Source organism: Thalassophryne amazonica, chromosome 2 (genome assembly GCF_902500255.1).
Source record: "Thalassophryne amazonica chromosome 2, fThaAma1.1, whole genome shotgun sequence".
Lineage (NCBI taxonomy): Eukaryota > Metazoa > Chordata > Actinopteri > Batrachoidiformes > Batrachoididae > Thalassophryne > Thalassophryne amazonica.
Genome location: NC_047104.1, coordinates 41,464,717 through 41,477,315, shown reverse-complemented (window position 1 = coordinate 41,477,315; position 12,599 = coordinate 41,464,717). Strand labels below are relative to the sequence as shown.

The following is a 12,599-nucleotide window of genomic DNA, read 5'->3' as shown; positions in this document are numbered from 1 at the left end:
AATCCCTAAATCAACAGCCCTGTTTCACATTCAAGTTCCACTTGCAACAAAGACAGTGTAAATAAGGAAAAAATAAACATGCATACAGTCACAGAATGAGAGTCTGAGTTTAATCAACAGACGTGTTTTACATTCAGGATCCGAAGTCCAAGATACTGTATGAAAAAAGAAAAAACAACATACAGTTTTCCTACACATAAACCTACATTACAAATCGAATACTGCAAATGTGTGCACGTCACACACACTTTTGACAACAGTTATGTGCTTTTCTAGTGAGAGACAAGATGTTCCGCGTTGGCTGTCATATGAAACAAGGAGTGCGACAGCTATTAACAAGTGAAGGCGAAAGGAGGCTATTTTTGAGAAAAGCAGTGATTTGAACGGGGATAAACTGTCGGGAGTACGGTAGGGAATAACACATTGCAAAAATGTAATTGCCACTCTCCCATCGTCAGGCAGCTGTTGTCAACACAATCAAAAGACTGTGAGGGACGAGGTGAGGCGAGCAAATGCCGCCTGCAGCACAGGAGATGGTAGTGACTCTGAGATAAACAGATTCTGTTGAGGAAGGAAAGTCTGTCTGGGCTTTGGATTTAATATTCAACACATCTCCTGCTCTGAGTCACGAATGCATATCCGTCTGAGACGCTCGGCACCACACAGCAGAAAGAGGCAGAGGGGGAGAAGGGAAAGTAACGGGTGTGGGGAGAAGGGAAAGTAACGGGTGTGATGATTCAAAGGAGGAGGTTAGGCCGCAAAAGAAGGTGTTTGGCGTAACAGACATAACGAGGGCAGGATAGTGTGGAGGTCCAGAGGGAGAGGGTAGGTCAGCTCAAAGAAGCAGACATGGTGGGCTCGACAGGAGAACAGAAGGTAGAAAGTCTGAGATGGAACAAAGCCTGCAGAGACGACATGATGGAGAAATTGTTTGTTCAATGTGGCATTGATAATAAAAGCCACATAACAGACATGACAGCTGTTCAACAGAACAGAGTTTGAGTGATGAAAATGACAGGGGAGAGACAGATGACAGGGCAACAGCAGACTCCAAACAACAAGCATGCAGATGAGGGATGCATCTGCTGAACAGCACAGTTATAGTGTTCCTCGCAAACAGAAAGTGGAAAGAGAGTAGATGGCATTTCAAAGCATATGGATGAAATGTGTCATTTAACATAGATAGTACAGTGATTACCACCAGTGTTGGACTTGCTGCAAGCATCACACCTGACTGTTACATCTGCTTGTAAGCAAAAATCCCCAGAACCCTTTCAAATCCAAATAACCCACAGATATTTAGACAGGTGCAAAAGTTTAAGCAAGACCAATAAGTTTGATTCCATCACCACAGTACTGACCCCTCTCCACACTGGCTTGTATATAAATGCTGAGTGGATCCTTGTCATTTGATTGCTGCTTTGTATGTCATGTGACATGGATTATTCGTCACATTTGTGTTGTATTGCATTTAGAGTGCAATCTGGTTCCATTTAGAGTGCAAATTTGGTTCCATATGTTTGGTACCATTGCACTCTACGCACACACACATCTACACACACACCTACAAACATCTGCGCACATACACACACACACAAACAACGCAGGCGCACACACATAACAAATCCAATGCACTGTAAGCCGTCTGACATGATTTTTTTCATTGCACTGAGGAAATACAGTCTTTTTTGATAGTACACGCGCGCACAAGTGTCTTCCCATAATATAAAACAAATATTGAATGTTTCTACATTCTTTCAATGGAATGAATATTTGTACCATTGAACTCAAACATTCATTATTTGCAGTGTTGAGACACATGGAAAAGCAGATTTGTTGTAAACATAAAATATAATTTAAACTTTGTTTAGTTAATGAATCTTAATAATTCTTTTGCACCTTCATGCAATCTTCCTTCTCAAGATGCAGGTTGACTTTCACCCCAAAAATGTTTTTTTTAAAAAGGGGTGAAGAGGTCAGTGCAGTATAGGTTTTTTTTTTTCACATTTACTTGCCAGTTACCATCTGAACAATTTGCCTGCTATGATTAGATGGTCTGATTTCATGATCATGATTAAATCAGACTGAATGAAACCATAAATATTTATTTTCTATGACCTTTGGATTTCACTGGTTATTGGCTGAGGTATTTTTGATGATAGTCAGCTGGAATGTTGCTGTCCGTCTGAGGACAAGGTAACAGCTGTGACATTTTCTGCAGGACTGATGGATGTGTTCAAGCTGGAGGAGAGATTGCGTCAATAATCAGCTCTGAGCCCTTCATTGTTTGCAATGGTGATGGGCAAATTGACAGACAAGACCAGACAGAAGTCTTCATGGACTATGACACTATGATCTGTTGTCAGAATAGGGAGCCGGTTGAGAAGAGCCAGGAGAGATGGAGGTAGACTCTGGAGAGAATGGAAATGAAAGTCAGCTGGAGCAACAATAAGAGGGAGCATAGTGGAATGATGACATTGCAAGGAGTAGGGGTGAAAGTCAACAAATTTAAATAGGGTCTGACGATCTGCTGCAGCCTTTATTCATTGCGTTGTGAAGGTGAATAATCACCTCCATCACCTCCTCCAGCTGATCTGCCTCTGAGGACTTCTTGTTTCACCAGAGTCCCTTAGCCATCTAGTGTTCAGAGTTCCTGTTTAGGCCTTCAAGGTTATCATAGCGGCCATGGGGCACACAAGGTCCCTGCCATATTTCACTGCAATAGGCAATCACCTAGTTGTTCCATTAGTCATGTGTCATGACGTGGATGAGGGGTGGGATTCTGACACCTTCAAACCAATAGAGAGAGTGGTAGGATGATGCAGAAGAGAGTGCAGACAGGGTGGAGATGAGTGATGGGCGATCAAAGAGTATCTGCAAAAGTAAAACGCATATTTTACTGGACATTTATGAGACTGTAGTGGGTTCTCTGCCTCTGAGATCATGAGACACCTGGAAAGAGTTTATGGAGTCATGAGGACACTGGATAGAGGTGTTGCTGATACCTTCGGAGGAGAACAAAGGTCCAAGTCTTTACAGTCCTGGCGCTTCTTGTTTATTTGGTATGGTTGTAAAACTTGTACGCTAACTAGGGACTTAAGGTAATGATTGAATAGCTTTGGTACAATGTCTTCTTCAAGGATCCTTGAGTACTACTGGAATGACACTGTGTCAAATGAGGGGGTTACTTAAGGTGGTATATGGGCGCGAATGTTAGAGAGGAGGCAGAGACACACAATTGCGAGAAAACATGCGAAAAGGCAGCAACTTTTTCATGTGGAATCTCACTGACTTGGTCCTCTTTATATGACCACAAATCTCAAGCAGTGCACACACATACTATGTGAGGGACACTGACATGGCACGTGTCACAAATGCGAAAGTCGAGTGGCAGTGGCACGGTCTTTGCAGGTGCAAGTATCTGCGTGTGAATGCTGCACGGCACTCTCATGGATGTTGAGCGTGATTAGTGTGGCTAAAAATGATGACACGTTTGTGCACACAGTGCTCAGGATGGATGTGGACAATTACATGTGAACAAGGCTGTGAAAATTCCCCCGACTTTAGGCAGGAAAAGCACTGTAAATAATAATAAAATAATGCTAAATAAATAATAAAATAATAATTAAAAACACAAGAAATGTAGAAAGCCACTCACAGACTTGCAAAATGTCAGTACACTGTCCAAGCACACATGTTGAGTGTGCGCTGACCAGGAGCATTAAACTTAAATCCACTCTTGTCCTCAGAACAATAAATAAAAAAATACAAAGAAGTAAATACAATAAATCCGGTTCGTTCAGTTTGTCCATGGCCAGACAGGATGCATCCAGCCTACTCACGTGCAGCACATCTTGTGTGCGTAGACCAGGACTATTAAACTTAAATCCACTATTGTCCTCAGAACAATAAAAAACAATAAAAAAATAAATAAACCCATTTTCCTCCACTGAGAAGAAAAAACAATACACCAGGAAGAAAACTGTGAACAGGATAATATTATATATGTGTGTGTGTGTGTGTGTGTGTTTGTGTATATATATACAGTGAGGAAAATAAGTATTTGAACACCCTGCGATTTTGCAAGTTCTCCCACTTAGAAATCATGGAGGGGTCTGAAATTTTCATCTTAGGTGCATGTCTACTGTGAGAGACATAATCTAAAAAAAATTCTGGAAATTACAATGTATGTTTTTTTTTTTTATAATTTATTTGTATGTTACTGCTGCAAATAAGTATTTGAACACCTGTGAAAATCAATGTTAATATTTGGTACAGTAGCCTTTGTTTGCAATTACAGAGGTCAGATGTTTCCTGTAGTTCTTGACCAAGTTTTCACACACTGCAGCAGGGATTTTGGTCCACTCCTCCATACAGATCTTCTCCAAATCTTTCAGGCTTGGAGTTTCAGCTCCCTCCAAAGATTTTCTATTGAGTTCAGCTCTGGAGACTGGCCAGGTCACTCCAGGACCTTGAAATGCTTCCTACGGAGCCCCTCCTTAGTTGCCCTGGCTGTGTGTTTGGGGTCATTGTCATGCTGGAAGACCCAGCCATGACCCATCTTCAATGCTCTTACTGAGGGAAGGAGGTTGTTTGCCAAAATCTCACAATACATGACCCCATCCATCCTCCCTTCAATACGGTGCAGACGTCCTGCCCCCTTTGCAGAAGAGCACCCCCAGAGTATGATGTTTCCACCCCCATGCTTCACAGTTGGGATGGTTTTCTTGGGGTTGTTCTCATCCTCTAAACATGGTAAGTGGAGTTGATTCCAAAAAGCTCTACTCTGGTCTCATCTGACCACATGGCCTTCTCCCATGCCTCCTCTGGATCATCCAGATGGTCACTGGTGAACTTCAAATGGGCCTGGACATGTGCTGGCTTGAGCAGGGGGACCTTGCTGCCCTGCAGGATTTTAAGCCATGACAGCATCATGTGTTACTAATGTAATCTTTGTGACTGTGGTCCCAGCTCTCTTCAGGTCATTGACCAGGTCCACCTGTGTAGTTCTGAGCTTTCTCAGAATCATCCTTACCCCACAAAGTGGAATCCCAGACCGAGGGAGATTGACAGTCATCTTGTGTTTCTTCCACTTTCTAATAAATAATCATAACAGTTGTTGTCTTCTACCAAGCTGCTTGCCTGTTGTCCTGTAGTCCATCCCAGCCTTGTGCAGGTCTACAGTTTTGTCCCTGGTGTCGTTAGACAGCTCTTTGGTCTTTGTTATGGTGGACATGTTGGAGTGTGATTGAGTGTGTGAACAGGCATCTTTTATACAGATAACAAGTTCAAACAGGTGCAATTAATACAGGTAAAGAGTGCAGAATAAGAGGGCTTCTTAAAGAAAAATTAACAGGTCTGTGTGAGCCAGAATTCTTGCTGGTTGGTAGGTGTTCAAATACTTATTTGCAGCAGTAACATACAAATAAATTATTTAAAAAAATCATACATTGTGATTTTGCGGAATATTTTTTTTTAGATTATGTTTCTCACAGTGGACATGCACCTAAGATGAAAATTTCAGACCCCTCCATGATTTCTAAGTGGGAGAACTTGCAAAACCGCAGGGTGTTCAAATACTTATTTTCCTCACTGTATATATATATATATATATATATATATATATATATACACACACACACACACACACACACATATTGTCACATGCACGCCAGCATGATGAAATATATCTAATGTCCAGTAGTCTACATGATCACATGACATCTTCCCATGGACTAATGTACTGCTTGGCCGAATCCCGCCTCTGTGCTCGTGGGCTGACCATGAATGCACACATCTCACGCCCACCAGCATGAGACTTTTTTCCATTGTGGTCCTAATTTAGAAAAAAGAAAGGGGGGAAAGAAAATCTCAGCTGCAGTGGACAGTTGAGCAGTGGCTGTCGGCCACATCCAGAAGCACCATTTCTCTCCGATCATCTCTGCTATTTTAGTGTGCTCCCAGCGTAGCTCATGTGTGACTCCCATGAGTAATATCAGATGCTCATTTTTGTCTCCAATCACTCAAAATGTAGTTTCATCCGTCATCAACCCCTCGTCAATGATTCTTGCACGTTCTAAGTTGACTACAATCGGGGGGTTTTGCGACGCTGGCTTTCTGAGTAATTCAAGCGACGTGTGGGCGACACTTAGCAACTCATGCGAGGTGTTGGTGCCACTCCACGACATCCCCGTGAAATCTCACGAATTTCCATGCAAATGCTGGTCACAAGCATTCACAGCCCAGTGGGATAGGACCCTTAGGGAAACTCAAATGAGAAATAATACTTTCATTGTGAAGGAACATCAGATGCGACCTTGTGGCCATGTGGTAAGTTTCTCTGTGGATAAACCAGCACGCAGGTGTCTAAGTGATGAGGACCCCAGCAGCTGGAGAAGGCCAAAGAGATGCCCACTTGTCACCTGGTTGTGGCAGATAGATGGTTGCCTTTGAGAAGTGGGGTTGGAGTCTGCCTGAGTGGTTGGCATACACAGCACCAGTGCATATCTCCAGACTTGACGTAGTAAGACTAGCTATGTTGTATGGCTTATATGCAGGAACACAGACAAAAAAGACAGGAGGTAGAACTGGAAGTGGATGAGGTAGTTGAAAATGCAGCTATTTTCCTTAGGAAGGACAAAAACGCACCAGATTTTAAATCAGCGTAGCAGAGGAACACCAGCATAAGGACAGTTTGGAGACAAAGTAAGTGATGCAAGACTGAGATACTTTGGACATGTGCCAATGAGAGATGAAGGCTATATCAGGAGAAGGATGCTGAGGATGGAGCTGCCGAGCAAGAGGAGAAGAGGAAGGTCAAAGAGGAGATTTATGGATTTGGTCAGGGAGGACAGCAGGTAAATGGTGTGACAGAGGAAGATATAGAGGACAGGTTGATATGGAGATGGATGATTTGTTGTGGTGTTCCCTAACGGAAGCAGCTGAAAGAAGTGACACTTCAATTGTACACTCTATATGTGTGTGCCTTACCTTGACCAGTTCCTTCTGAGGCCAGATCTGGATGGGCTCCACCTGTTGAGGTGTTTGGGTTTGAATGCCATATGTGTTCAGAAACACCTGCAGTCTGCAAACACACAAAGTACAAAAAGACAATACACAATTTTTGGCATTTTAGCAGTTACACCAATGCAATCTTCACTATGAATGATATAAGCTGCACCCAGCCTGAAATCACAAAGACAGAAAAACATCCTACTAGCCTCAAGAAATAAATCCACACCAAAGATTAATCCAAGGGTGCAATTTATGTCTTTTAAATTTGTGGAGAAAAGTGATTAATTTTTTTTCAAATGCTTTATTCTCTCACAGATTTACTGGGTTTCTACAGTAGTCGCTACCTTAGAACCCATGTAAATTACTACCTTTTTTAAAATCAGTAAAGAATATCACACACCAACACGCACTATTAAGAAACCTATTCAGGTGCGTTAAGTCATGTTAAGAATGTCAGGAAAGTGTCACTAATGCAAGAAAAATGACATTCGTAACGTGTCTTGCTTATGTGTAAACGCACCATAAGCAGGACCAAAATACTTAAGTCAATTTTATACGAATGCTAAGCAAAATGACATGGCAACTGCCAAACTGTGTGAAGGCAGTGTAACAGCAACATGACCTACGATGGCTGGTTGCTGCTTAAGTTCATGTTTAAGCTCTAAATACCAAGTCTGAATTATATTTCTTGGTTATTACAGTTTAAAGAAGAACTATGTAACTTTGGTCAGTTTTTTGCTATTTTTTGGTTGCATTCTTCTCTACAGAGTTCCCCTTACAGCTCAGGAGTACACAAGTCACAAAACTGTTGTAAAAACTTGCTGCCCCCCACCACCACCCCCCACTACTGTCCACGTGCATTTGTTTTTCACAATCCATGGAACCATGTAAAGAAAGCACAATCTGCAGAAATACAAAGAGAACAGAGTTTAGCTCAGCGGATCTTTCCCTCTCTTTGCCTCTTTTTGCGACTCTCTCTCTGTGTTTCTCTTTCGCTCTCTCTCTGAGGACACGCTGTGAGCAACGTGCACGAGCAGTGAGGAAATATGATGCCATGCTTTCAAACCATTGCAAACACTGCTCGATAGCTTCCCCCAGCAGCAGGAAGACAGGTCTAGATCTGTTTTTCATACTTCTTTACTTTTCAGCTCTGCTATTCGAAGAAAGCCCACTGGGGGTTGACCCGTGTGTGAATCCACATCTGGTCACATGCTTTTTTTTTTGCTTCCTCAGGCAACTTTTTTTTGTTGTTGTTTTACTTTTTCACTGACTCTGTCATGACTATGAACACATAATGAATAAAGTCTCCATTGGCTTGTTCTTATAACCACTAGCTCAAACGTTACTTAGTTCCCCTTTAATCATGAAACAGTTCACGGTGCCTCAACAGAAGGGCGTGTATGTGTTGTATTGCTGTGAAGCAGTTCTGTTTCTCGTGACATCCAGCTCTTGTTCTAAGGAGACTGGCTCAGTGTCCCTGAAGTTGCAAAGCTGGTTTTCTGCAACAAGACCCTTGGTGGGGGGGGGAGAGAGAGCCACCATTCTCTCCAAAACAACCAAAACAACTTATTTAACGATTATAATTACTCCCAAACTGTAAAAATAAGGTTAAAATGTTACTCAGTTCACCTTTAATAACAAAATGTTGGGAATCAATGCCATTTTTTTTATGTATATATCATAAATTTGTCATGATCTAACATCTATATTGTATCAGCTGGCCAAAAACCTAAATCAGTCAGGCTCTGATCATAGAGAACTGACTGATATGAATGCAGAAGAACAGGAAATAACCCAACTTCACGACATGACACATATTAAGAAGATCAGCACAATACCTCTGGCTTTCAGCGATCAGGGCCACATGAATCACAGTATCATTCTCTATTGGACCCTGTGAGAGAAACAGAAGAACAGTCAGACTTCTTTCTAATAGAGGTCGATGAATGTCCTCATCCCAGTAGTAGATATTTACATATTTACTCTGCAGCAACTGGATATTTTGTTACTCTTCCAAGTGACTCCATTAGTTTTAATACTACTAACTAACATTTTATTAAAAAGAAGTTGTGAAATTGCTGCTACAGTTTGGTAGAAAGCATACAGCAGATTGAAGGCTCATTTTTATGTTTTCTTGGAACAAAATCCTCCTATGTCCCACTCCACTTTAAAGCATGTAATCTGAGTGCACAGTGAGTTGCAAGGTACAACAGGACTGTATTTTCATTTACTTAACCATGGATGACTTTTGGGAATTTACAAGTCAAGTCTGGGAGCATGTACGGGTGATATGTGTCACCGCATCCACCACCCCATGGAACCACCTTGGGTCCTGGATGACAACCGCTCAGGCAGACAACCAATCCATCCACACCTGTCAAAAGTAATCATGAGCATCCCCTTTGGCTTTTCCAGCTGCTGGGGTCCTCAACACTGAATCACCTGCATGACTGATTATGCACAGAGGAATGTGCCACTTTGCCAAAATGTCACAGCTGATGTTCCCTCAAATGCAAGCGATACTCCTCATTTGAGTCTACCTAAGTAATTACAGTGGTATGTAAAGGTTCGGGGACCCCTGATGATTTCCATGATTTTACTTTATAAATCATTGGTTGTTTGGATCAGCAGTTTCAGTTAAATATATCACATAGCAGACAAACACAGTGATATTTGAGAAGTGAAATGAAGTTTATAGTATTTACAGAAAGTGTGCAATAATTCTTTAAACAAAATTAGGCAGGTGCATAAATTTGGGCACCCCAACAGAAAAAAATATATCAATATTTAGTAGATCCTCCTTTTTGCAGAAATAACAGCCGTTAACGTTTCCTATAGCTTCCAGTGGATTTTGGTTGAAGGTATTTTTGACCATTCTTCTTTACAAAACATCCCAGGTTTGTTGGTTTCCGAGCATGGACAGCCCACTTAAAATCACACCACAGATTTTCAATAATATTCAGGTCTGGGGACTGAGATGGCCATTCCAGAACGTTGTACTTGTTCCTCTGCTGTTCATCTTTGTTTTCACATCATTTGAGATTTGTTTAGAGGCTCCCATGTTGCCACTCATTAGAAGAGATGCAAAGAGGAGAAACATTTGCAATTGGCCACCTTAAATATCATTTCTCATGATTGGATTCACCTGTGTAAGGAGGTCAAGAGTAAGTGAGCTTACCAAACCAATTCTGTGTTCCAATAATTAGTGCTAAATGTATTCAAATCAATAAAATGACAAGGCTGCCCAAATTTATGCACCTACCTGTTTAAATAATTATTGCACACTTTCTGTAAATACTAGAAACTTTATTTCACTTCTCAAATATCAGTGTGTTCGTCTGCTATATGATATATTTAACTGAAATTTCTGATCCAGACAACCAATGATTTATAAAGGAAAATCATGAAAATTATCAGGGGTGCCCAAACTTTTGCATACAACTGTACTTTTTTACACAGACATTCCAGCTGTACCCAAAGAGCCTTCAAAGAAACCAGGTACTGAAGACATCCAGCTGTTGTCCTAGATCATTGGTTATCATCCAAGTCTCATGAACATATTCTAAGAGAGGAAACACCAGGATTCAAAACACTTCTGCAAAGATAATGACTTCACCAAGCACCTCTGCCCAGCCTTGGATGATAGCACCCTCACATCTGTGTTTCTGAATGGGTGAATGTGAGGCATCAGTGTAAAGTACTTTGCATTCCATTTCCGACAAGCATTGTGTTGGAGTGCAAACCAATCATGAGAGGCTATGAAACAACACTTAAGTTGGTTGGGAAGTGGTCAGACAAACTTTTCAGCTGCACCAAAGAGAAAACATGTGGCCGAATGGATGGCATATATTGTACAGCCAATAATGAGGCAGACACAGCATCAATGCAAGCATACTGTATTTTAGCAAATTAGATGTGGGTAAAGTAAAATATGCAGGACAGAAGGTCTCTAGGAAAAGGGTTAAATGCCACAGATTACTCTTGCAAAAAAAAACCACAAAAAAAAAACCCTTAACCTGGTCACTGTGTTGCTATGGAAACAAACACAGACGTTGACATCTGATGAAGACTCTCTGAGCAACACTGTCAGAATTTCCCAGCAAGTCTTGTTTTTCACAAAAGCTGGATTGTTGAAGGCAAACACAAACATTTGCACACCACGACTCGGTTTCGGCTCCAGGCAGCAGCAGCATCCCTGGCACAGTGATTTTTTCAGACAAGCTCAGAGGGATACATTCATGAATGTGAAGACTGAGAAGGGTCAATGTTAGCAAGTCCAGCCACACTTAGCTTATTCTAGGGACAGAAATGTCGTAATTTAAATGCTTAACTTGTTTTTATTCACAAGCTGCAAAGAAAAACTGTCTGAACAGATTACATGTTATCGATTCAGAAGCTGTATGGCCATGCGTCCAATCAATCAGTGCTGTATCCAGGCTTAAATGTGACATCAGTTGTGTATTTTTGTTTGATTATATGATTATATTGTTTGTAGTTTAGAACTTGACTTTAAAGAGAAAATGAATAACGCCCCCCCCCCCCCCCGTCCTGCATTTTGTGGTACCTTTGTCTGCTGTGGGCAAAAATGTTCCCTTACAGTTCTCAGTGTACCTGCTCAACAGCAACAGCAACTTGGTACCGATTGGTTGATTTTGTGTTCCATCCACAACACACCAATGTTAATTAGGTGACATAACCAAACCCTTCGGCATTCAGCACGTTGGATTAGATTGATATTTCCCACCGCGTAGATAGCAATGTGTTGGTGGACACACACATCAACTTCACCTGCACATGCATTATGTACATGCCTTCAAGATAGGGCCCTAAAATAGTCAATAACATTTAAAAAGTCTCTGACCAAAGATTTATCCATTTAAATAGTGAAGCAATTTAACAACCGTTCCAGATCCTTGTATGAGGTACAACACATTACTAAAACCACCTACAGTACAAATGCAGAGCCAGAGACAAAAGGAAAGATGACAGCTGAGAGAAGGCAAAAGAGTGCTCTCTGCAGTAATTTCAAAGCTATTTAGGTTGTCTGCAGACTGGTGCATTGATGGAAAACACTGAAAAAGATCCATTACACTTTTTTGCATGACAAATGCTGATGGAATTATATGTAAAGAAGAATGTAGCAATGCTGGGAAGAGACACTGCATGTTTGGGGTGAGGGGGTTAAAAAAGAAGACCTTCAAAAGCAAGAACTGGAGCTGTGCATCTTTGGAAGAGCATATATGTCATTCACCATCATCTTGATTCGGCAAGTCACTTTTTTTTTTCATTTCTGTTTCAATTTAGTTGAGTTGTGTCTTTGTGACCGGTGTTTACAAGTCTGATTTAAGTGTACACTTAAGTGTTTTACGTGCTAAAATTACCTAAAGATCAGTTCTTAGTCATTTTATGTCTTCCTTGTACACTCAACAAAAATATAAACGCAACACTTTTGGTTTTGCTCCCATTTTGTATGAGATGAACTCAAAGATCTAAAACTTTTTCCACATACACAATATCACCATTTCCATCAAATATTGTTCACAAACCAGTCTAAATCTGTGATAGTGAGCACTTCTTTGCTGAGA

At 41.2% G+C, this 12,599-nt stretch overlaps 1 protein-coding gene across 4 annotated transcripts in view; it reads right to left on the bottom strand.

Annotated features, from left to right (window-relative positions):
• phkb (phosphorylase kinase, beta) overlaps nucleotides 1-12,599 on the bottom strand; it is a 318,068-nt gene that overhangs the window by 64,321 nt on the left and 241,148 nt on the right. For all 4 annotated transcript variants that reach the window (XM_034185351.1, XM_034185355.1, XM_034185336.1 and 1 more), the window contains 2 exons: nucleotides 8,853-8,908; nucleotides 6,991-7,084 (listed from right to left, as the gene is read on the bottom strand). In XM_034185351.1, the coding sequence (XP_034041242.1) occupies nucleotides 6,991-7,084; nucleotides 8,853-8,908 (150 nt within the window). The remainder of the gene's footprint in view (nucleotides 1-6,990; nucleotides 7,085-8,852; nucleotides 8,909-12,599) is intronic.